The sequence below is a fragment of the Stegostoma tigrinum genome, chromosome 1, assembly GCF_030684315.1.
Source record: "Stegostoma tigrinum isolate sSteTig4 chromosome 1, sSteTig4.hap1, whole genome shotgun sequence".
Classification (NCBI taxonomy): Eukaryota; Metazoa; Chordata; class Chondrichthyes; order Orectolobiformes; family Stegostomatidae; genus Stegostoma; species Stegostoma tigrinum.
This window is the reverse complement of record NC_081354.1, coordinates 72984263-73011287: the sequence shown is the minus strand read 5'-3', so window position 1 is coordinate 73011287 and position 27025 is coordinate 72984263. Positions and strand designations below refer to the sequence as shown.

The window sequence follows — 27025 nt, the reverse complement described above, 5'->3', positions numbered from 1 at the left end:
GAAGGTACATTTCTCACGGAAGCTAGCAAAGATGGTTGCAAGAGCTAGGCCTAGCAGAGATCCTACCATAATACCACATATGCGTGTGCTAAACAGAAGTCAAATGTGCGAGTTTCTGACTTCATAAATTCAATTAGTACTGATTCATGAAATGGTGTGAACTCTAGATTATGTTAATGTACTGCTGCAATCTCCATGGCTTCCTTGAGCGGTGTAATGGTGAATGGGCTAGCAGTGTCAAATGAGTAAATGGACACAAAGTACCAGACCCAACTAGCCTGCATTTGCAAAGCTCACAACACAATGTTTAACATTTGATGTGATTTGGCAATTGGACAACATTCTTTACATTATATCCAGCTCCCCCAACAAATCTTTTCTAACTTAATGTTCACATAATAAGTGGCCTCTGGGAAATTTGTACCACAAGAAGCCTCACAAGTTACTGAAAATTCTTTGCTTTACAAATCTTTTGCTTCAACTAATGCATGAATTCATCTAAGAAATCAATTCTGAAGAAAAGTCATTTTAGACTCCAAACATTAATTCAGTTTTTTCTTCTTCCACAGATGCTGCCAGGCTTGATGAATATTTCCAGCATTTTCAGTTTTTATATGTAATCAATATTTTCATTTTTGTGGCATCACTAAGTAGGGCATTTCCACAGCAGACACCCCAAATGTCATTACAGATAAAGGCATATTCCATAGTGGATATAATGGTTATCAAGTTACAAATTCGCTGTCTGCTCTGTATTAACCAATGGTAGAGAAAATACAATTGGCTTCATTATTATAAAAACAACTGATTCTGTAAAACTGAACTGGGACTGGGAATTCTGACAAATCTCAGTAGGCCAGGCAGTATGGGTGCTTACAGAAACAGAATTTATGATTTGAGCTGAATGTTATCATTCAGAGTCCTCTTCTACTTGAATTGTCAGCTTCTCTCTTCACAGATGCCGCCCGATCTGTTGGGTTTCTCCTGCACTTCATATTGTATTCATTTAGTGACACCATTATTCATGGGAGAGAAATGAGTTAATCTCTTAAAACCGGGACTTGGTTATCAAATCTTCCAACACATTGTCAAAAAGCACTCATAGCCACTTGGCTAGAATAATGAAGAGTGTAAAGATCACTGATAGAGGGAGAATTTTCTGATGACATGTTTATGATGGGGAACATTGGCCGTTGATTGCACATTAACTGCTGAATCTATTTCCATTATCTATAGCTTGTGGTTAAGATTCCCCACAACCATGAGTTGGTGGGGAACTTACACCCAGCATCTGAAGAAGTGGAAGATATACTACTTTGTTAAGGGAAATCTATAATCATACGGTAAAATGTCATTTTTTTTACAGGGCTGCAACCGCATGGCAGTGAACATTTACTCCTAAAAGAGGAAACTGCAGCAAATGTAGATACAGTGCAGTCTTTACCAATCTTATTAAATAACTATAGGGGAGCTCGATAACACTTTGGTACCGCTCTTAGCTCTCTGATAGGAACAGTGCCCCCCTCACCAACGATCTCAACTCATAAAGCAAATGCCACGGGATGCAATTCTATAATTCTAATTACCGCGGAGAGCTTTAATAACCAAAGCAGCAGAATATTTTGGAGCTGCTTGCAGATTATAGAATTCTCTGAAGTGATATTAAGCGGCAGCAGCCTATTTCGGATTAGATTTAAAGATTTGGATCCGTTCCATGCACTGTTCCTGCTGGAAGCGGATTCAGAGGTCCGGTTGGTAAGGACGGCTCCATGCAGCCGTTCCTTGTGATGGATCAGCCTTGGCACCTTCACTGCCGCGAACTAGTGTCACCGGGGCACGTTTCTGTGGTTACAGCTTATCCCTGCCTGATCGCAGAATCACTGTGCACGTTGACGGTGGGGCGTTCCGCCTGCGAAACGATTCGAGGACAGAGCTTTGTGCCGTGCAGGCGCTCCCCGCAGAGAAACAGCCGAAAACTCCGATTCAGCGCAGCCGGAGTTCAATAAAACGCTTTAGCACCGGGTAAGCAGCATCTGTCAGTATAGAACAAGGAACGCTTGTGTCAGGTAGAGCCTCTTTACTTCCCTTGGGTTCAATCCACCTTTCAAATGGCACGTTTATGCGAGGTACAATTTCAATATCGGATTAGCTTTTATTCTGTAAATTGACATGGGTTAAAATGCATTCAAGGTACATTTTCCTGTAGCATTTATGCAAAATGCACTTATTTAAGATGCACACTCCTTTAGGTGATAGTGAACACTAAATTTGTGTCCCGAATGATACCGTTACAATACAAGGGAAAGACAAACGCACTCTCTCATTTAAACACGACGTTTATCTGCGACAGGTACTGGCGTGGGAAAGGGAACGAGTGTGTTTCGCTTTTGTGAAGGAATATTCCTCTTTTCTACAATCAGCCATTGGGACAGAAACTATCGCAAATGTTATTTAAAACGGGACTGGATAAATACTTAAAATGAAAACGTGTACGTATACGCAGGAGAGTGGAAATAAACTGAGCAGTTTCAGTTGGTGCGCTTGCACTAGAAGGTGCATTGGATCAACTGTTCCATCCAGATATTTATTTAACTCTGTGCACTGGAGATTGTTTATTCGATGTGGGGCCTTGTGGGTTAGAGCACATTCTCCTACAACAGGCTGCGAGCTCTTCGTGTGGAATTTAGTTCGGAGACAGAGACAAAAACAACATTGCAGATGCTAAGATCCTGTTTGTCTACTTAGTTAGGAGATATTGCGCTAACCTCAAGCGAATTCTCGCAAGGTTAACGCCGCAATCTCGTGAATAGGGCACTTTCACTTAAACGAATATTCTTCTGAAGAATGTGTTTTTTTGGGGGGGGTGGTTTGTTACATGCTTCCTTTGTAAATGTTCTGAGATTTGGTTCGGACTACACGAGGTTACATGAAATGTTCCGCTATTTCGAGCTGTTCTTCAGCAAGTCCTTTCTACCAGTTGCTGGATTTAGAGAAACCCAGAACTTGAACTGTCTGTAATTGGTGGATGTCTTCGAAAAAGGTTCGAATTTATTTTTAAAAATGAAAGATTTGAGAATATAATTTATTTGTGCCAGGTGAAAGGGAAGTGCAATATGCGGAAACAGTCAAGAAAGAAGTTGATGTTCCTCTTGGCAGCATGATTCCTTGTTAGTTTATTATTCTAGTAGTTTTGTTTTGCTTTTAAACTCATCTGTAGCGTTAGCTACAACAATCGCCAGCCTAGTACGTTTTTCAGCGTTATTCGTGCTGTTTTGCCATAAAATGGCATTAGTTATCCTTGCATTGCTCTATTTGTGCGAGTTAGCCCAGATACAGTTTTGGTTAAGGAATTAGCATGCCTGTAAGAACCAAAAAAAGTAGCCGGAGAAACTTAGCTGGTCTGGCGGCATCTGTGGAGACAGGGTCACAGGACGCGAAATGTGAACTGTGTTTCTGTCTCCACAGATGCTGCCAGACCAGCTACGTTTCTCCAGCTACTTGTGTTTTCGTTTCAGTTCTTCAGCAGTTCTTGTTTTATTTTAGTCCGCTGTAGGCATTGACCACTACGGTATGCAGAGTAGGCAGCTATGTAAGTTACCATGTGACACTGATGTGGCAACAGCACGTTTAAATTTAGAGTTTAATATTTCCCCATTCCCGTTAATTCCATCCCGTGCTTAACCTTTCACAGTTGAATACAAGCCCAGCAGTACTATTTTAAGGGAACATTAATATCTTCCAGCCCGGCTGTTGTTTAATTGATTTTGACTAGCTGTTACTGTGATTGTCAAAGTGTTTCGTAGTTTCTAAAGTCGACAGGGAGTGGCAAGGCACGTACTAAGGACTTTGTCCTGATTTCAAAGCTCTCTGCAAACCAACTCAAATGCAGCAGTGTGCATTCCTCATGATTTTCAGCATGCCAGGGATAATAACAGAGAGCAGTGCTCATTGCTGCGAGAAGGAGGGAGGATAGTGAAGGGATCCTCAGCAGAAAGGCATAACCCCAGGGAGTTCAGAAAGCTATTTTCCCTTCTGACGCTCAGCCAGTGACAGGGGCTGAATTTAATGGCTGCAGCAATGGGCCATGCCGACCAGGTAGAAATCCAGGACAAACTGACCATGGCCATTTTCAAAAGACTTCATGGGATTCAGTGGCAATCAGGCAATTCTATCATCTCTAAAAGGGTAGAGGTCCGGCCTCTAGGAGCTGCTGATTAATCGAATCTTAGCAGCACCACTTGTCATAATGGATGCTCAAGTACTGCAGGAGATTTCAAAATCAGTGAGTTTGTGCAGCTCACCAAGGCAGTAAAGTAGGCCCTAGGGATGGAGGCGATGGATGGGGTTGGCGATATTAAAGGGTGTTTAGGCATGAGGGCAGAGAGGGTAGAAGTAATCTTTACCATCTGCAGAGTCTTCTACATGCCCCAGAATGTCTAATAAGAACGCCAAGCCTGGCAGGAGTCCACCAGCTTTCACTGGAGTGCGGTGGGTGTGGGAGCAGGGTGAACAGCCAGTATTGGAGCAACAACATCACTAAAAAGAAGGAATCTGGCCCTGCACAGAATTTAGAGAGCTAGGCAGACAATTGTTAATCAAGACCATAAAACTAACAATCTATGGATTACTCCCAGTAGCACCCACAAATTGTTATAGACTGAAGAGGTAGAGCAGACTGCCTTGTGTTTGGAAAAATAGTGCAGGAGAGACTCTTTAAGGTTCTGGGGATGTTGGAATCAGTTCTGGGTTGAATGGGACCTGTACAATCTGAATGGAATATACAGAGCCAGGAACAATTTCCTAAGGGGCTGGGGGACTTAAATTAATTTGGCCAAGATGTAGGAGCCAGGACGCCACATCAAGAGGAATGCCAGCTTAAAAAGAATAATTGGAGATATAAATTGTGTCACAGTAAGAAATAAGAAGGCAATGGTGGGTCCAGCTTTCTAGGGAAAGTTTAAAAAGTATAAATTTGGGTTCAGGGCATGAAACTGGATGCACTGGGTGTAGCAGTAGTAGCATCTGAAGATAGTACAGTGCTGTTCCAACAACAGAGACTTGTATCAAAGAAGAGGAGGACTGTACATTAGATATTTCTTGATACAAGAAGTTCAGGAAAGGTAGAAAAGGAAGGAAAGTGGAAGGAATGTTAATATTGATTAAGGAAACATATATAGAGAGATGATATTCCCGAGGGGTCAAGGACAGATTCTATTTGGCTACAGCTAAGGAACAAACAATTATTTTCATTTGATCAGCTAGTGGGCATGATATAGAGGAAATGCAATTACTGAGAAGTGAAAAATCACACAGCTGTTATGTTGAAGAATTCAATTATCCAAATATAAGATTATAAGGATCTATAATTATAGAAGTACTAAATTTTGATTATGAATTCTATAAACATATTTTGCTAACTACTGAATTTAAAGTGAAAGCCACTACAGCACAGGGCTCAAGACTATGGCAAGACAGAGGATGCAATAAATTAAGATCCTTGAAGGGCTTTCTTGTGGTGCAGTGGTAGCATCTGTACCCACTAACCCCAGACCAAGATGAACCGAGGTTCAAGTCCCACCTGCTCCAGAGGCATGTAATAACATGCCTGAGCAGGTTGGTTTTTAAAAAGTGCAAATATATTTCTCTAAACAATTCCCTTTGCATATAAAAGAATTACCTACTCTATCATCAGCCACAAGTTACCACCCCCCCCCCCCCCCCCATATGTATGGACAATAAAGAAAAATGATCATTCAAGGACAAAACTGCATCATTCTATAACTAAATTCCCCGATATCTGCACATCCATAATCTCTAAATGGTTCAGATCTTTTCATGCTGTGTATGAAAATTACTGTTATCAGTTTGCCTGGGTGCATGTTTGATCAGAATATGACAATTGTCTTCCAAATTTAGTGTATCCGTTGACCTGATAACCTTCAGGGCATGATGAGCTGTTCTTGCTAGTATTTGGATTCAATTCGACTTTGTTGGGTAGCTTACGAATGTGCACAACTCATTGTACTGCTTTCACATCCGTTGATCACTGCACCTCTGATCCAGCTGTTGGATTTTCCAGATCCAGGAAGAAGACCCTCTACTCTCAGTACTTGATTTCTGGCATCTTCAATTACAATTCTTTTTTTTATCTTATCACACTTTTTTGTCTGCTGTTTTGTGATGACTGCACCTTCTACTTTCAATTGCCTCTCAAAAACTGCTTGCTCCACAAAGCGCAATGTCTTGGTTTTCTTGTTTATCTATCCATTTTTAGGGCCTTTTGGATCTATCATATCTTTCAGGCTATACTTGTCTTGTTAGATGCTGAGTGGGTCTCACACTGTCATCTGCTTTGAGATGATGGAGATCAGGAAGATACCTAGATCTGTCAAAACATCTTTATAATCTCGCAGGATCTGTTCAATCAATGTCATGGTGGCCTGAGGAATGTTGCAAATATCTTCTGGTATTTCAAAGTTGCAGATTGTGGATTTGAATCTTTTTGTGTATCTTACAGGAGCTGACTGTCTTACAGTTGTGAAAATTCACTCAATAATGGCTTCAAACTTCTGATGTTTTGGTTCATGCATTGCAGTTTAATGGCTAATGATATTAAAGTAAAAACAAATTTACAACAGTGGTCACAGAACTGTGACATGCCAGCAAATGTACATGGATACATTTCTACAATTAATCTAACTGTAATGAGCAGAGAGAGGCAAGAATTCTTTGGGCAGAATTTTACATTCTCCACCAGTGGGTTGCTGATGGAGTGCCCATAAAATTCCTTGGATAGCTTTCACACCAGCCCCCACCTGTTCCAACCTATTTACAGTTTTATTGTGAGACTCAGCCAATCTGCCCTTGTCCTAGTTAAGGCTCTCAGATGACCAATTGATAACCACTTAGGGGCCTTGACATTTGAGGCTGGCAGGAAGAGTTCAGATCTCAGGTAGAAACCTGGAAGGTGATTGGCCTCAGACCTCAGAGGAAAGTGGGTGCCTCCATTAACAGCATCCTTAAAATATTTGGCGCCTTCTGTCAGCCTTTGCAATGCTACATATGCACCTGCAAAGCCTTACCACCAAATCCCTCATTCACCCTGCCAGACTCACTAAATATGCTGGCTTTAGTATCTGTTCAGTAGCATTTTTTAGGGGAGGATGGTTCCAGTCAAATGGAAAATGACACATTGTTGGAAGTGGCTGTTGGGTATGATGTGGGCCAAGTTGATTGAGTTTGAGCAGAAGACAATTTAGGGGTCAGTGATCATGTTCATGTTGGTTCTGTAAGAGAGCGAGGACCCTGGAGTAAACATAACTAAATAGGAGAAAGCCAACTTCAATGGGGAAAGATTGGACCTAAGACAAATAAATTGGATTAAAAGATTAGGAGGCTTACTGTTTTTAAATAAGAAATAAGTTGTGTGGAATCACAGAATACAGGCCATTCAGCCCATCAAGCTACACCAACACTCTAAAGAGCATCCCACCCAGATCCGCCTCCCTACCCTATAATACTTCATTTCCCATGGACAATCCACCTACCCTGCACATCTTCAGGCCTTGGGAGGAAACCTGAGCACCCAGAGGAAACCCTAAGCAGACACGGGGAGAATGTGCAAACTCCACACAGACAGTCACCCTCGGGTGGAATTGAACCTGGGTCTCAGGCACTGTGAGAGTGTAGTGCTGACCACTGATCCACCATAATCAAGTACAGCCAAGGTATAATCCCATTACGAGAAAAGGTAAACAAATCCAGAGCTGTCTGGATGATGAGAGAGATAGAAGTGAAGATGAAGCAAAAAGAGCATGCTTATGGCAGTTGTCAAGTGGAGAGTGCAGTTAAGTACCAGGCTTAAAATAAAAGTTTGTGAAGGCAGGTGAAAAAGCATGTAAGAGAAGCAAAGAGAGAGTACAAGAAGAGTGCAGGAAGAAACAAACGCATGTAAAGGAGTAGTAAGAGGAGGAGTATGTGCAGTTATGAATATTTACACTATAGGACATATAGCTGGAGTCTTCACATAGAAACAGGAAATTAGAAAATAGGAGCAAGAATAGGCCATTTAACCCTTCAAGCCTGCTCTGCTATTCATTATGATCATGGCTGTTCATTGAATTCACTAGCCTGTTTTTGCACTTTCCCCCACAAAGTGTTTAGCCTCAAGTGCTGTACCCAACTCCTTCTTGAAATCATACAATGTTTTGATCTTAACTGTTTTCTGTGGTAGCAAAATCAATGGCCTCACCACTCTCCAGTGAGGGAGCTTCTCCTCATCTCAGTCCTAAATGGTATACCCCAATCCTTAGACTGTGACCCTTGGTTCTGAGCTCCCTGGTCATAAGGAACATACTTGCTGCATTTGCCCTGTATAATCTTGTTAGGATTTTATAAGTTTCTAAGATATCTTCTGTTATTCTTCTGAACTCCAGCAAGTATAATCCTAACCTCTTTAACCGCTCTTTATAAGTCAGTTCTGTCAGTTCAGGAATCAGTCTGGTAAACCTTTGTTGCAGTCTGTCTAGAGCAAGTACATCTTCCTCAGATAAGGCGACTATATTGATTGGAACCAGGTGGATCCATTGGCTGTGAGATCCTTGATTGGGGTTACTAACCTGGACCAAACAAGGAGCCCTGGCTGACCATTATAAAGAGGGGATTCAGAAACTCCTCACTCCAGGGAATGTCTCTGAGTTGGATGACCACAGCCAGTGTACCTTGTGCATGTAAATAAAGGGTGACTTGGTGAGGGGATACTAGCCTTTGCGAAGTTATTTCAGAGAACAAAACGGCACACCATATTCCAGGTTTGGTCTTGCAATGTCCTATACAATTGCAGCAAGAAATCTCTGCTCCTGGACTTGAATCTTCTTCCTATGAAGACCAACATACTGTTTGCCTTCTTTTCTGCCTGCTAACACCTACAATGCTTACCTTCAGCAACTGGTGCATAAGGACACCCACATTATGATCAGATGCGGTTTTGTGAAAGGGAAATTGCATTTGTGAAATGTATTGGAGCTTTTTTTTGAGAATGCTGTTAAAGAGCAAACAGTAGATCTAGTGTAGCTGGATTTTCATAAGGCATTCAGTAAGGTGCCAGACTAAAGCTTAATAGGCAAGATAATGTTTTGTGGAATTAGGCAAATATATCAACATAGATAGAGAATTGCTTAATGAAGCAAAGAATAGACGTAAATGGGAGTAGAAATATATTGGCAGGCTGTGACTAGAGGAGTGCAACAAGGATTTGTGATGGGCCCTCAGCTATTTATAATCTATTATATTGATTCAGCTAAAAAGACAGAGTAATGTGTGGAAATCTGCGAATGGAACAAACTAGTTGGAAAGGTAAGTTTTGAGAATGCGTAGAGGCTGCAAGGAGAAGCAGACAGTTTAATAGGTGAGCAGCAGGATGGCAGATGGAGTACAATGTGGGCAATTGTTTGACTATTTGTTTTGATCACGAGAAAAGTATTTTTAAAAGATGTGAAAATCAGAAATATTGATGTCCAGAAGGGCTTGGGTATGCTCGTACAAAGAACATATACAATCAGTATTGGGTACAGCACAAACTAGGCAAGCTATAGCATAGCTATAACATAAACAAAAGCATTCCCCATGCAGATGGCCTAAAGGCCCCACTGCTTCCTCCTGTCCCACAGGCCCGACCAGACCCCTCCACCGACACCTTCATCCACTCAGCCGAACTTGCCCTCACCCTCACCAACTTCTCTTCCACTTTCCTTCCACTTCCTACAGACAAAGGGGATGGCCATGGGTATCCGCATGGGCCCAAGCTATACCTGCCTCTTTGTAGGTTAAGTGGAACAATCCTCTTCCTTACCTACAATGGCCCTCAACCCCACCTCTTCCTCCATTACATTGATGACTGTATCGGTGCCGTCTCGTGCTCCCACGAGGAGCTCGAACAGTTCATTCACTTCACCAACACCTTCCACCCCAACCTTAAGTTCACCTGGACCATCTCTGATACCTCTCTCTCCTTCCTGGACCTCTCTGTTTCCATCTCTGGCAACCGCCTGGAAACCCATATCGATTTCAAGCCTACTGACTCCCACAGCTACCGAGAATACACCTCCTCCATCCATCTTCCTGCAGAAACGCCATTCCCTATTCCCAATTCCTTCACCTCCACCGCATCTGCTCATGACACATTATGCTCCCAAACATCTCAGATGTCCTCGTTATTCAAAGAACACAACATCCCCCCACTCAGTGGTGGAGAATGCCCTCGACCGTGTCTCCCACATTTCCTGCAACTCGATCCTCACAACCCCTCCCCACAATAACAACCAAAACAGAATCCCCTTCGTCGCCACGTACAACCCACCAGCTCCGAATCCGACGCATCATCCTCCGGCACTTCCACCATTTCAATCTGACCCCACCACCAAAGACATTTTTCCCTCCCCACCCTTATCTGCTCTCCGGAGGGACCACTGTCTTCATGACTCCCCTGTCCGCTCCACACTCCCCTCCAACCTCACCACACCAGGCACTTTTGCTTGCAACTGCAGAAAGTGGTACACCTGCGCCCACACCTCCCCACCCTCATCTCAGGCCCACTTTCCACATCAAGCAGATGTTTACATCTGCTAATGTTGTATACTGCATCCGCTGTTCCTGTTGTGGCCTCCTCTACATTGGGGAAACCAAGGGGAGGCTTGGGGACCGCTTTGCAGAATACCTACGCTTGGTTCACAATAAACAACTGCACCTCCCAGTCGCGAACCACTTCAACTCCCTCCCCCATTCCTCAGAGAACATGTCCATCCTGGGCCCCCTGCAGTGCCATAATGATACCACCCGTAGGGTGCAGGAACAGCAACTCATATTCTGCTTGGGAGCCCTGCAGCCCAATGGTGTCAATGTGGACTTCACAAGCTTCAAAATCTCCCCTCCCCCTACCACATCCCAAAACTAGCCCAACTTGTCCCCAAACCCCTAACCTGTCCTTCCTCCTACCTACCTCCTCCTCCCACCTCAAACCCCGCCCTCATCACCTACCTACTAACCTCATCCCACTTCCCCCCTTGACCTGTCTGTCCGTCTGTCCTCGCTGGACAGACCTATCTCCTCCCTAACTCCCCACCTACACTCACCTTTACTGGTTCCATCCCCGCCTCTTTGACCTGTCTGTCTCCTCTCTACCTATCTTCTCCTCTATCCATCTTCTATCTGCCTCCCCCTCTCTCCCTATTTATTTCAGAACCCCCTTCCCCTCCCCCATCTCTGAAGAAGTGTCTAGGCCCAAAACACCAGCTGTCCTGCTTCTCTGGTGTTGCTTGGCCTGCTGTGTTCATCAGCTCTACACCTTGTTTTCGCAGATTCTCCACCATCTGCATTTCCTACTATCTCTAAAGCTATAGCATGTTGGCCATTTTGATGTAAAAACATGCAGTACAAGAATATTGAGTCTTCCAAACATTGAACAGCTCTTTGGTATGACCACACATAGAGCTCTGTGTGTAGCTTTGGTCTTCATTTTTAAGCTAGGATATATTTGCACTGGAGGCAGTAAGGGAAAGTTCACTCGATTAGTTCCTGGGATGAAATGTTTACTCTATGATGCGCAGTTGAGTTAGTGGGTCTGTATTCTCTGGAGTTTTATTTTATTCATCCAGTCAAAGTGGCTCACATTGCCTGGAATAGTATCAATTTGCATCCCGAATTGCCCTTGAGAAAGTGTTGGTGAGCCTCCTTTGTTGAATGCTACAGTTGATGCTGTTTGGGAGGAGTTCCAGAACTGAAGAATGAAAGCTGATCTCATCGTATGTTTCAATGTTCCAAAGGGGCTTGTCACAGTTGACACTGAGAGATCTTTTCCATTGGCTACACACAGGGCCATGAGCTAGGGCCTGATCATTTCAGACTGAGATGAGGATACATTTCTCACTCAAAGAAATGTGAATCTTAGGATTTCTTCAATCCAGAGAGTTGTGGAAGCTGTAGCATTAAATATTACAAACAAGGTAGATGAATGCAGGGCATGTATGGGTACATGGGACTGGAATGTCATAGCTATTACAGAAAAATGTCTGAGGGAGGGACAGGACTGGTAATTCAATGTTCTGGGGTTTTGAATCTATTAGAAGGATGGAAAGGGAGGCAAGAAATGAGGAGGGCTGGCATTTTGATTGGGGAAAACACTGCTGGCATAATTACAAAGGATATTTCTGAGGAATCATCCAGTGAAGCTATAAGGGTGGAACTCAGAAATAAGAAAGAGATAATCACTTTGATGGCAATGAACTACCGGCTCCCCTAGTAGTCATCAGGAAACTGAGAAGCAAGTATGTAGAGAGATCACAGCGATGTGTAGGAATAATAGGGGTGTAATGGTTGGGGATTTTAGCTTTGCAACCATAGACTGGGACTGCCATACTGTTAAGTGCTTGGATGGAAAAGAATTTGTTAAATGTGTTCAAGAAAATTGTCTTTATCAATACATAGTGAATGCATACTATTGAAAGAGCAAATTTTGACCACCTCTTGAGAAAATAAGGCAGGACAAATGACTGAAATGTTAGTGGGGGAACACTTTTTGGGACTAGTGATTATATTTATATTAGTTTTAAAATACTCTGGAATTACTATGGAAAAGGATAGGCCTTGTATAAAAGTTAAAGTTCTTACTTGGAGTAAGGCAAATTTTGAAGTTATGGAATAGGAACTTTCAAAAGTTGACTGCAGTAGACTGTAGGTGAGGGGACCACTGGCAAATGGGAGGCTTTCAACAGTAAGATAATAAGATTTCAGAGGCATTATGTTCTTGTTAGAGTGAGGGGTAAGGCTAGTAAGAGTTAGAAACAATGGATAAAGAAAGATATTGACACTCTGGTCGAGAATAAGAAGGAGGGATATATTAGGTATTGACAACTGTGATCAAGTGAATCTCTTGAAGAGCATATAGGGCAAAGGAGCATTCTTAAGAGGGAGATCAGGAGGGCAAAAAGGGGATATGAGATAGCCTTGGCGAAGAGGCTAAGTATAATCCAAAGAGATTGTACAAGCACATGAAGAGCAACTAGAAAGAAAATAGGGCCCCTTAAAGATCAACAAGTGGAGAAAAACATGAAGAGAAGGGAAATCAGGGAAATAAATATTGATAATAAAATGTGGGGCTGGATGAACACAGTAGGCCCAGCAGCATCTCAGGAGCACAAAAGCTGACGTTTCGGGCCTAGACCAATATTGATATCTTGAGAACAATCCACATTAGAGAAGAGAAGGTGCTGAAAGTCTTAGAAAACATAAAGATGGATAAATCTATGGGGCCTGATCCAGTGTATCCCAGGATGTTGTGGGAAGTTAGGGAAGAAATAGCAAGGCCCCTAGCAGAGATACTTGTACTATCCATAGTCACGTGAGATATACCAGAGGACTGAAGATTAGCCAATGTGGTGTCTTTATTGGAAAAAAGGCTGTAGGGAGAAGCTTGGAAATCATAGATCTGCGAGTCTGACATCATTGGTGGGTAAGTTGATGGAAAGGATTCTGAGAGATAGGATTTATATGCATTTGGAGAGGCAAGGACTGATAGGGATAGTCTGCATGGCTTAGCGTGAGAGAAATCATGTCTCACAAATTGATTGAGTTTTTTGAGAATGTATCCAAAAAGATGGATGAAAGCAAAGTGATAGACGCTGCCTACATGGACTTTTAGTAAAGCCTTTGATAAGGTTCTGCATGAGAGACCAACTTGTAAATTTAGGTCACATGGGATTCAGAGAGAGATTGCCAGTTGGATACAAAATTGGCTTGGTAGTAGGAGATAGAGGGTAGTGGTGGAGGGCTATTTTTCAGATTGGAGACCTGTGACCAGCAGTGTTCCCACAGGGATCAGTTATTTGTCACTTGTAAAAAATGATTTGGATGAAAATATAGGAGGCCTGGTCAGTAAGTTTGTGGATGACACCAAAATCAGTGGCATAGACAACTGTGAATAAGGTTATATAAGATTACAGTGGGATCTCAACCAAATGGACCAATTGGCTGAGGATTAGCAGATGGAATTAAATTGGGTTAAATGCGAGCTATTGCAGTTTGGTAAAATGAACAAGGTCAGGACTTATACAGTAAATGGAAGGCCCCTGTGTCAATTTGTCAAGCAGAGAGACGTAGGGCTCAGGCATATAGTTCTTTGAAAGTTGCATTGTATGTGGTTAAGAAAGCATTTAGCACGCTTGCCTTCACTGCTCAGACCATTGAGTATGGGAATTGGAACACCATGTTGATGTTGGTGAGGCCATTTTGGGAGTACTGAATGTAAATGTCCAAGTTGCATTTTCCACAAAGACCATGGCTGATCAGTGAGACTGTTGCTGACTTATATGTCATGCTGTAGTATGAGGTAAGACTCATGGGGCTTCGTGGACGTCCAATCCCAATGGCCTTTGAAGATCACTGGACCTACCTTTATACAAACAGACCTTTTCAGGAATCCACTGGGGAAATTTCCAGTGTCTCCTGGGATGTGACTCATCGCTACAACAACAAGATTGCCAGCGTTCTGTTCTGGGTGCCTGGTGACTATGGGCACTGCCAAACTGACCTGTACAGTCAGGCTAACAGGATCTTTGGAATCAGGATATTGCTCGATTCCCTCAAGTGCAAGTGGTCATTGACTGCACACATATAGCCATCATGGATACCATTGGCCAGCCAGCAGCCTTCATTCTATTAACATCCCATTGGTCTGTGAATAAAGCAAGTGGGCTTCTCAGGTATCTCGCCAGTTTCTGGGAAACAGAAAAATACATCCTTCAGCAATCCCAAGTGCTATCATTTTTACCAGACCACTGCAAACCATCGGGAGGAATTCCTGGGGTCATGGCTACTCGCATCTGTGAGGATCCCTCACACTGTTCCAAAGGAGAGCGACCACTGGCTGACCAGGTGCTTGGCCCAATCCAGCTGAGATGTTTTGAATGTCTCAGTGAGAGTCTCATATATTGCTGTGTCTGCTGAGCATTGCACAGGGGAAAGACCTTGAATAATCGGGACATTTAGAGCACAGCCACAGTGGGTGAAATAGAGTGCAATCATGGTAAAGAAGGAGCCCATAGTGGGGAAGAAGCTGTAGGAGTTTTAACAAGAGATAGTAGGAACTGCTGATGCTGGAGAATCTGAGATAACAAGGTGTTGAGCGGGATGAACACAGCAGGCCAAGCAGCATCTGAAGAAGGATCTAGGCCTGAAACATCAGCTTTCCTGCTACTCTGATGCTGCTTGGCCTGCTGTGTTCATCCAGCTCTACACCGTACTATCTCAGAGTTTTAACAGTGTTGATGATGCAGTCCCAAGGAACATGCCTGGAGGGCATGAGCTCTTTAAACGTGCCTTTCAGTCAGGCAACACAGAGATCGAAGCTTTGCCGTCTGACCTCCACTTGTCCATTGCATAGGTCCATGTACTTCCAGGCAATTAATTGGTCTTCTGTCTATGTGTCACTCATGTGGAAATGGCAGCCCTTCAGTGCACGTGCCATGTTCTGAACAGTGCACTTAAAATTCAGCCCAATTAACACAGGGCATCAGAAAGGAATTCAATGGTGTTTTCAGCAAGTGTCAAGTGCATTAACAATTGAGATGTAGGACAAAGAGCAGAAATGAGAATCTGGCCACATTTCTTCACCAGAATCAATTTTACCAACATTAATATTATCACCTGCTGCTGAAGAATTAAATATGGAATCTATTGTACCAGTTAGTTTAGCATTACATGGTTGCTACTTTTTCCCACTGGTCTACTGGATAAGCTAGGAGTTGCCTTTAACTGTTTGGGAACATGTGGTACTAAACTCATTATAAAAGCATAGCAACAATGGTTGTAAGTCATTTGATCCTTGTTCTTATGATGTCTGATGTAGCCTGATGCCAGGATGTTCTGAGCAAAATATTGTAAGGAAAGGGTTAACCAGGCCGTCCTTAAACTGGGTTTGTTTTAGGCCTGTATTGATTTTACTTTGCATTATAATAATACAAACCTTCAGCCTTTGTTTGTTGGTTTGAAAACTATGACTCAGTTTTAAAGCAGGGACCTCTAAAGCTTTGAAAAGACTTATCTCAGTAAATGTCAGCTTTACCCATAAAGTGATCAACGCAGAGTGTGGGAAATTATTTACACTCGTGCTGTTGTCATGTCGTAAAATTAAATCAATTGGTAAATATTGTGGAGGAAAAATCATTTTATATTGTGGGACTTCAAACAGCAGTACACAGACTTATGTAATACCATGGCCTGCTACCTGCTCAGGCTGCCTGGTTTTCCCAGTGAATTTTTTTATTTCAAAAATATACTTCATTCATAAAAATATCTTTATACATATACATAGTTACTAAAGCAGTTTAGTTATGTACAGTAGCATATGAAGAAACAAACAAATATGGAGATAACAAGGTGTAGAGCTGGATGAACACAGCAGGCCAAGCAGCATCTTAGGAGCAAGATCTTGACTACCCAGCAACAAACCCAAGGCATTTGCTACTTGTACAAGACTATATTTACATCCATTTGAGGCACTGGAAGGTTCCCATAACTGATCAGCGCCCCATTTAATTTCAGCAGAAAGACCCTAGACAGTGGTCTTTCCCCACTGTGCCTTGGCAGCAGCTCCCCCAAGCTTTAGTGTGTCCCTCAGCATGTAGTCCTGGACCTTAGAATGTGTCAGTCTGCAACACTCAGTCGAGGACAACTTCTTGCTCTCAAAGGCTAAGAAGTTTCTGGTAAACCAAAGAGCGTATTTCATCGCGTTGATGGTCCTCCAGGTGCAGTTGATGTTTGTCTTTGTGTGCGTCCTGGGAAGCAGACCGTACAGCACAAAGTCATGTGCCACGGAGCTGCTCAGTATGAACCTTGATAAAACCAAGCTATCTTTCTCCAGATTTCCTTTGCAAAGGCTGATTGCAGAAGGAATGTGTGACAGCCTGTACCCCCTCTGCAGCTGTTTCAAGAGCAGCGTGTGGTGGCGCAGCAACTCTGGGCATACATAAAGGATCTCACAGGCAGTGCCCTTGTTACCACCAGCCAAATGATGCATTAGTGCTTGTTGGAAAGTTCTGGTGATGAAGTGTTCTGCCAAATGACTTTGACAGGCTTCTTAGGGAATGACCCACAGGACACACCCTCTCCTTTTCCCGTATGGCCTTGAGGATGCTTGATTTTTGAGTGTTGAGAGTTTGCACACAGCTTGATGTAGTCTCGCATAAAGGTGGCCGTCAGGATGAAGGTGACTTCTAGTACTTTCTTCCCACTCCTTATCCAGAGCTTTGTACATGGTGTCCCTGTGCACACAGTACATCTTAGCTCTTCAGGTGAAGTGGAAGATGGCTTGGGTGACTGCAATGGCACAGTTTATGGGAATGGGCCAGACCTGCTCCACGTACCACAACAGAGAGAGAGTGCCTCACACCTGATGATCAGACTTTTACCGCAGTGGAGAGGGAGTGAAGTTCACAAAGACTAGTTTATGCCTCAGCCTGGTGATACGTTCCTCCCAAATTTTTGTACATGGCCCAGCCCCTCCAAACCATATTCCCAATACCTTGAGGTAATCTGCCCTGGCGGTGTGGGGGATAAAGGATCGGTCAAACCAGCTCCCAAAGAATGTGGCCTCACTCTTACCTTGATTTACCTTGGCTCCTGAGGCCGGTTTGAACAGGTTGTAGATGCTTTCAAGTGTGTGCACTGACAATGGGTCCGAACAGAAAATGGAGGCACAACCTATATACGGGGAGGCTTTGACCTGCAGGCCCGTACTGTCAGGAATAGTCACCCCGCTTACATCATCACATCCTTCCTGATGGACTCAGCAAAAGGCTCTATACAATACATAAGCAAGGCATGACAGAGTGGGCAGCCCTGCCTGACTCCAGATCTGATTGGGAAGCATTCTCATTCCCATCTATTGATTGAAACTGCACTAACAATGTTGGTGTAGAGCAGTCGGACCTAATTTTGTATTCTATCCCCAAAGCCCATTTTGGTGAGCACATTCCACATGCAATTGTGTGATATCCTGTGAAAGGCCTTCTTCGGGTCCAGGGTGATGAGACATCTACCGTCCCCTCCTGCACATAGGTGATTGTATCCCTAAGGAGTGCAAGAGTCTGAGATTGTCCTGCCTGGTGCTGCTGAGCAGCATGAAAGCTCCTTGCAGTCAGCGGTGAGATAAGTTCAAAAGTTATGTGAACTGACTTGCACGTCAAGAATTCTCGGTACCCAGTTCATTTGCTAAGATAAAAAGCAGAATATTATTAAAAGTTGTCATACCTGTAAGGCCTTTAATAAGCTATAATCGGTCCTTAGGTGGCAATTCAGTACTGACTGCCTTTCATCTTGGTAAATGCATAAAAGATGCAGTAAGCTGCACCCAATGTTGAGATAGGCCTAGTCAATGTTCATCATGATTCTGCCTCAAATTTCCCCACAGCCCACATCGCTCAAGCCCCTGTAAGATTCTGCCCCTCGTGTATTTATACAGCATGGCTTGTGCTGCATTCATTGGAATGAGGTCCCTGAGTCAAAAGTCCATGTTGAGTCATTATATGGCCCTCCTAGTTACAGTATTTCTTGTACCACTGTATAGAAGACTGTGCTGTCATATACGAGTGATGTGAATGCTGACTGCTCGCATTGCAAAGGACCTGACCTGTTTCTGATAATCCCCTTGTGGATTCATTGGAACTGTGACCAATATGTCCAGCCAAAGCTGACATTATCATTGCTGTTCTGCAGTGCAATAAAGGCTCAGAGACATAGAGGAGGAACAGATGCATCAAAACTCCTTGGACCAGTAGCAATCTCCAGTGGCTGCCAAACAGCCTCCACATGAAGATGTTGCAGCTGAAGGTCCCTCAGAAAATGCAGGTGGTGCAGCAGACTCAATGTTTGCCATTCTCAATACCTCCAGATGCAGTGTTGTCACACACTGAGATTGTCCTGGAACACTGTCACAGAGAGATGGCTACTGCAGGAGCTGCATCCTGAAGGAGTGGGTAGCCATCCTGTCTTGGTGGCAGTTTTGGTGACAGCTGCACCAAACATTTATGTAACTGGTTCCTCCCGAGGATTCATGAGGAACCTGTGTGAGATCTCACAATCCTTGACCCACAAATGTGACAGGGCTGTTACTGGCACCACTTGTGGCAGACGACAGAGCTCCTTTCCCTGGTGCAAGGTCAGTGCTGTAACTCAGACAGCAGGCTTTGGCAACCTCACTGACTTCCTGCAGGGCCACGGCACTGTCGGCTCTACACCCACCCTATGAGAGCACCATATTATAACATGGCTGACTCCATCAATAGAAAAGGCGCTCCAATCCATCAATCTACAAGTTATCTGTGATCATTAGTAACACGTTCTTGCAGATTGCACTAGTAACCCTGAGGGCTGCCGTGATGTGTATATCTTTAAGAACTGCCATGTTCATGCTTTGTTTTGAGGGTTAGATGCCTACCGGAAATACTTTCTGCAACTAGGCCGGGTGACTCTGTTGCGCAACCTCTTGATTGCTGCTGTGTGCAGATATAGTGCAGGTCATTCTTCACATAATGATGGTGGAGCAGACAGTACATCTGCTGAGAATGAGGTTCCGATGTCGGGATCGGTCTGCGGCTGGGCTGGGGGTGTTGGGTGTGCCTTGCAGTGAGCTGTGCAATCCTAGCATGTCATGCTCTGCGCAAATGGAGTAGACAAAGAGAGGATGCGATGGATACTGAAGAGCTGGGACAGCGGCAGCAGTCTTTCAAGAAGGTTAATGATGTTGAACAGGCGGCCCATCACCTTCTGCATGAGAAAGTGCCGCAGCATCAGCCACCATGAGCCAGACAGGACTTAATTGACAGCGGGTTCCAGCAGATGGGAGCTTGTGCAGTGATCATGCATTGACTGACTTTAAATTTGTTGCTGCTCAAATGACAACCAGTTGCTGCCTATTCCCCAAGGCAAATGCAGCTTCTACTTTTTTTTTAATGGTTGCTTTTTCTGTTCCTGAATGAAAGTGGATGTTTTGAACTGTTTGAAGGCTTTCATAGAATAATAGAATCCCTACGGTGCAAAAAATAGCCATTCAGCCCATCAAGTCTGTGCTTACCGCCCAAAGAGCAACTCTTCACCCTATCCCTATAACCCTGCATTTAGCACGGCTAATCCACCTATGCTAAACATCCCCTGACCCGATGATAAAACTTAGCAGGGATAATCCACTTAACCTGCACATCTTTGGGCGTTGGGAGGAAATCAGAGTGTCTGGAGGAACACGGGGAGAACATGCAAACTCCGCACCAACAGTTGTCCAAGGCTGCAATTGAACACAGATCCCTGGTGCAGTGAGGCAGCAGCGCTAACCACTGAGCCACCGTGCCACCCTCTGAATAAAAAAAAAGTACATCAAATTTCCAGTTTGTGATTGTCCAACAGTAAATAATGAGAAGATATTGGACATTGGAGAAAGTATAGCATTGCTTTTGACAGCATTCTAAGATGTGATGTGACTAAGGATGGACAAGTTACTTTGCTTGGTTTTTAAATTGATATAGATGCACAAATGTTTGCTTGTTATTTGCAGTGAAGTGTCAGCCATGCCACCTCTGCCCTGAAGAAGTGTTGGTTTTTGGTTACCCATTCCCACTATGTACATCATGAAGGGCAGCTCCAGACAGCCAGTGCTGGACTTTAACCATGGCACAGGTACCCAGAAACCAGTACGGTTTCAGCAGCAATGGGTATTTCTATTTGTGGTGTGGGGACGAAATGTTGAGTGTGGTCCCATAGCGGCATGGAGCACACGTAACGAGGTGAGTTTGAGAGGATAGTGTGTGAAATCTCGCTCGGTTTCCCTGAAATTTCAAAATATTGACTCTTAGTCAATTTCTAATATAACTCAGCCCTTTGTGTTACCAAGGAAAAATAGAGAATTGATTTAAATGATACCTATTTGAATTTCGTTCATGTATGCAATAAAACTGGTTTGTTGGTTCCTGACAAAACTTATATGCATTAACTGTTACTATTAACCAACTTATTGCCCACGGTCAAAGGCAAACCAGTAGGATCAATATGAGTCAGTTACTTTCCTCTGCACATGTTTGAGCACTGAGATTGAGAGCTCATGAAAATTTGTGTGTGTATTTGCAGATCCCCTGACAAAATGGGAAATGGCTTTGTTAAATCCAAGCAACTAAGAGAACCAGAAAGCCACGCAGCAAATCTTTCTATCGACAGCATCAAGATTTCAAGAGACAATGGCAGTAGTTCAACTGTTAAAGCCACAGCAGAAATCCTGAAGGACAGATTATTGGAACTTGAATTGGAGAATAAAAGCAAAGATGACAAATTGCAAGAGAAGGAGTGTAGGATACAAGACCTGGAAAAGCAGATTATCAGGCAGACCCGAACTATTGCTGAAATCACAGAGCAATTACAAGCTAAATGCATTCAACTAAACAAACTGCAAGATGTAGTTAAAACTCAGTGTGGAGTCCTTCTTCAGTCGTCTCCATCACCACTTAGAACTACTAACAGAATTATGAATCAGTGCACCGGTTTATTCAAAGATATTGGAAGCAGAAGGAAAGGTGCTAAAGAGGGTGTATCTGCAGAACCTACCACCAGGACTTATGATTCCAACAAACTGCCAGAGTTCTCTTTGGAAAGAGCCAGGGTTCGAAAGGATTCAGGGTAATTACACACCTTCTACAACTGCTTTGCATTTTTTTTCATTGTTGCAAACATATACCAAAAGTAAAGGATGACACAGAGTGGAGCCGGCCAGGCAGCGACAGAGGAGCAGGAAAATTGACGTTTTGGGCCAGGACTCTTCTTCAGAAAAGACTCAACGTCAACTTTCCTGCTCCTCTGCTGCCTGGCCTGCTGTGTTCCTCCAGCTCGACACTGTGTTATCTCTGACTCCAGCATCGGCAGTTCTTACTATCTCCAAAAGTAAAGGAGTCTTTTGTTTGTCAAAATTTGGATCACACTACATATGTATAAGCAGGTGATTGGAGAAGACTTGGGATCAGGGAGTGATTAATAAGTATTGAAATTCTGAGGTTCAGGTGAAATCATAAAATGCAAAACAATTAGCTCAAATGGTTTATGATGTTTGTCTGATTCCCTTGTCTGATTATTATGATAACTTTTATTTCTGTCCAAGACTTATGGTCTTCATGTACAATAAATAATTAAGTTTATTTTATATATCAGCAGTCATTGTTGCTATGGAAATGGCTGTTTACCTCAATGTACTCATTGGACTTTATGCTAATATTGAGGAAATTAGTGATGAAGATATATACAATGATTATGATTTGAATAGAAAAATCAATTGAAAAAGATTATGGAAACACCGAAACCTCGAAGATAGGAGCAAGAGAAGGCCATTCGGCCCTTTGAGTCGACTGAGCCATTCTTCACAATCATGGCTGATTGACCAACTCCGTGGCCTAATCCTGCTTTCTCCCCATGATCATTGATCCCATTCGCACCAAGTACTGTATATGTCCGTCTCTTGAATATATTGGATGTTTTGGCATCAACTGTTGCCTGTGATAATGGATTCCACAGGCTTGCCACTGTTTGGGTGAAGGAATGTCTCCTCATCTCTGTCCTAAATGGTATACCCTGAATCCTTTTCCACTACCTTTGGGTTACCACACGCACAAATTTAGCTTTAATGCTGAGAATCTTTTCATGAGAACTATGCACCGAACAAAAATGTGCTACTCTTTCAATGTAAAACAAGTTTAACGTTTTGGGACTAGTTTTTCTCTTTTATACTTGGAGATAAATGTTTCCCTGCATAGCACGTATCGAAGAGAAATCAACTAGGAAGTCATGAACACCCACCACACAGCCAGTTGGATTTTCTATCCTTTTAAATTATTTATATTCAAATGCAACAAAGGAAAACGTGTTCTTCAAAAAGCACATGTGACCCAGAAGGACAGTAAAGCCATGCCGAAGCTTCAAGAATGCGAGCATGTATGGCATTAGCCACAGGCTACATGGCCTCCGTGTTTTATGTTAATTCATAGCACATGGGCATCCCACCGGTAAAGACAGCATTTGCTGCTAATGGGAACTGTCTTGGGGAAATTTGTGGTGGTCTGCCTTGGAATTTTTCAATTGGTGTGACTTTGCAGCAGTTTTATATTTCCAGTTTTACAGTGAAGGTTGCTAGGCCAACTTAGGGAAGCTCATATTGCTGTGGAACTAGGCTCACATACAACCAAGCTGGGTGAGGATTGCAGTCGAGTTTGTAAAACTTTATGACAGCTTCATGGTCACGTTCTTGTCATTGATACTTACTTTCTGATTTTCAAAACTTTCATTTAAGTTTGAATTAAAATTCTCAACCTGCCATAGTCAGATTTAAACTTTTTTTTGATTTTCATTTTGGGATGTGAGCATCGCTTGCTGGTCAGCATTTCTTGCCCGTCTCTAGTTGCCCTTGAGAAGGTTGTGTTGAGCTGCCTTCTTGAACTGCTGCAGTCCATCTGCAGTGGGTTAGCTCACAATGCCATTAGGGAGGGAATTCCACGATTTTGGGCCAGCGACAGTGAAGGAATGGTGATATATTTCCAAGTAAGGACGGTGAATGGCTTGGACGAGAACTTGCAGGTGGTGCTGTTCCCACGTTTTTGCTGCTCTTGCCCTTCTATATGAAAATGGTCATGGGTTTGGAAGGTGTTGTCTGACGGTCTTTGGTGAATTTCTGCAGTGCATTCTGTTGATAGTACCCACTGCTGCTCCTGAGTGTTAGTGGTGGAGGGAGTGGATGCTTGATGATGTGATGCCAATCAAGTGGGCTGCTTTGCCCTGGATAGTGTGAAACGCCTTGAGTTTTGTAGGTACTGCATGTGGGGAGGATTCCATCACACTCCTGACTTGTGCCTTGTAGGTGGTGGACAGGCTTTGGGGAGTCACAAGATGAGTTGCTTGCTGCAGTATTCTTAGCCTCTGACCTAGAACTTAATTACTTCGAGATTATCAATCCCAAACCACACCTAGATCTTTATTCTTCTCAAGCCTCCTACTGTAGATATCATACTTTAATTCTCCACTGCTTCTCTGATAGGGTTTCTAAGGTCAAACTCTACTGCCAGCATGATATGGTCTGAATGCTTCTTTTTAGTAGTTATGTAACATATGATATAAAATCATGACAGAGTTCTTGCTGAGATTTATGTCTTGATATTTACTAACAATACTAACTATTTACACTATTATAAATACTGGTTGACCACCAAAGAAGGGTTTCTGTACTCACTGACTATCACTGTTACGTAAATTTACATAGCTGATTGACTGAACACACTACACTGACCACATGATGTGATGCCATGTATTTGGTCTTAAAGTTGCCTAGTGTTGAATCTATGCAATAACACACTGCTGTCTAACAAGGATTGCCTATTCATGATCCCATTAATAGTTATCTTAATGTAATCCTGCTCGTTTCTTTGAATTGCCATCTCTGAAGTCCCTAAACGATTATGGTTGATCTTTTGTTTCTAACTCTCATGCTATTTTTTGGTGACAGTATCTGCACTCAGCTTAAATATGTATGCTGATAATACCCAGCTCCGTCTCTGCACGCAGCTCTGTCTGCCCAACAACTTCTTTGGCCAGCCTATCCAAAATCAAGGACTTGAAATGCTGCAGCCCACACTTCCATCTGGCCATTTATTCTGCTATTGACTACACTGAAAACTGCAGGGTCAGGATGTTCTTACATACAACAAGCCATTGGCGGTTGGAAAGGAGTACCTGGCCCCAGATTCTGTGGAGACCTGGTAGCATTAGGGGATATTATGGTGTAGTGTGTGTCATATTAAACAGACAAATCTGACTGAGAGTTGGAGCAGAAAAAGAACTTAATTCCAGGACAAATTGGTGTTTAGCCCATAATTTTGGTGGGGCCGTTAGAAGACCCATAACAGAACCCACATATACAGCATATTTGAGATTCACTGGGGCAAACAGGAGAAAACTGGGTAGAGTTTCCAGAAAAGCCCTAGCTCACTTTCCAAACACACCAAACTGAAGCCATAATTGTTATCAAGCTGTTCAGACATGTCCTGCCATACACCGCACCACAGGGCTACTCTATGAAGTAGATCTTCATGAGTTTCATATGATTTGAACACACACTTTCTAGTCTGGAGTTAGACACTCTACTTGTGCCACAGAATTTGATACTCTTCACAGACTTTAACACTAACTTCTTTTCCATCTCTGGCTTCTCAGTCCAGTTTTGGAAAAGAAAAGTCTTCAGGAAATGTGCAGTGAAAAACGTAAGTGCAGAAAGGGTTAAGTGTATCTGTGTTCTCTCTCCAAAGATTCAGTCTGACCTCTATAGTATTTTCAGAATGTTATGTTTTTATTTCCATTTGTAAGAAGGGGGCTGCTTTGAATATTCTGTCAGAGGAGAAGTTCTGAATATTCACTGGAACTGAGCAGACATATTTAACAGTGACCATTCAGTTGAGACTGCACTTCTCCTGTAATTCTATGTTCCTCCTATTCTATGTCCCATTTAATTCTTTCTTTTTAAGAATACTTATTCAGTTCTCTTTTAAGTGATGTGGTTGGCTCTGATCATAGCCACTTGTGGTAAAATATTGCTCACTCAAATGATCGTCTGCATCAAAAACAATAGCCCAATTACCCCTTTCATTCTTTTACTGATAAACCTCAGTCAGTGCCCCTTGTTCAGTGAAAATAAGAAGGTCAGCTTTTGTCTCTGACTCCTGATGTGTGCAACTCTGTGCTGGGAATTTTAAGGAGAAAATTAACTCTAATATTAATGATAAGATAACATTATTGTACGTATGTTCTGAACATGTAATTGGCTGTACATATTGTTGCACTGCATCCAAATTGGCAAAAAAACTGATTTCTGATGTAGGTATAAAATAATGCTCCACTAAAATACTGGGTTGAGTGTTTTTAAGATTTAAACAGTAAGCTCAATTTCCAAATATACTATGAAATCAGAAAATACTTTGGCCTGGGTGCATTGCAGTTTATTAAGCATCGGATTTCATCATGCATTCTGATTATCGAGGGAAATGTTTAACCAATTTAATTACATTGTAGATTACTCAGTTTATTATAGGGTCATAGGGTTATACAGCATAGAAACAGGCACTCCGGACCAACGCGTCTGTGCTGAGAGGCATTTGGATGTTGCGGAGAAAGCTATGGAAGCTCGAAACCTTGGGGAAATAAATAGTGATATCTTGAAAAGTGTGTATGCTACAGATGAGGATGTGCTGGAGTTCATAAAATGCATAAAGTTAGATAATTCCCTGGGATCTGATTGGATGTAACTTAGAACTGAGAAGCCAGGGATGTGATTGCTGGGCCCCTTGCTGCGATATCTGTATCATTGACAATCATGGGTGAGATACTGGAAGACTGGAGGTTGGCTAATGTGGTGCGGTTATTTAAGAAAGGGTGGTAAGGAAATGCCAGGGAACTGTAGACTGTTGAGGCTGACATCAGTGGTGGGTAAGTCATTGGGTGGATTCTGAGGGACAGGATTTACATGTATTTGGAAAGTCAAGGACTGATTAGTGATAGTTAACCTGGCTTTGTGCATGGGAAATCATGTCTCACTAACTTGATCGAGTTTTTTGAAGAAGTAATGAAGAAGATTGATAAAGGCAGAGCAGTGGACATTGCCTACATGGACTTCAGCAAGGCATTTGACAAGGTTTCACATGGTTGTCTGGTTAACAAAATTAGATCACATGGAATACAGGGTGAACTAGCCATTTGTATACAAATTTGGCTCAAAGGTAGGAGACAGAGGGTGGCAGTGCGGTATGCTTCTCGGACTGGCAGATGGAACCTAACCCTAATAAGTGTGAGGTGATGCACTTTAGAAGATGTAACAAGACAAGGGCAGGACACCAGGAAGCTCAGAAGAACCGATGGACCTTGAAGTGCTTGTCCATAAATTTCTGAAGGTGCAGGGCAGGTTCACGGG

The 27025-nt window shown here is 42.9% G+C and overlaps 1 protein-coding gene across 4 annotated transcripts in view; it reads left to right on the top strand.

Annotated features, from left to right (window-relative positions):
• Positions 1 to 1793: 1793 nt before the first annotated feature.
• The window catches only part of prkg2 (protein kinase cGMP-dependent 2), a 126550-nt gene continuing 101318 nt past the window's right edge, over positions 1794 to 27025 (top strand). For 3 of the 4 annotated variants that reach the window (XM_059646243.1, XM_048535979.2, XM_048535971.2), the window contains exons 1-2: positions 1794 to 2022; positions 21166 to 21708. In XM_059646243.1, coding sequence (XP_059502226.1) covers positions 21179 to 21708 — 530 coding nt within the window. In that variant the 5' untranslated portion in view covers positions 1794 to 2022; positions 21166 to 21178. Of the gene's footprint in view, positions 2067 to 21165; positions 21709 to 27025 lie in introns of all 4 variants that reach the window. The other variant, XM_059646239.1, reaches the window with a different exon arrangement.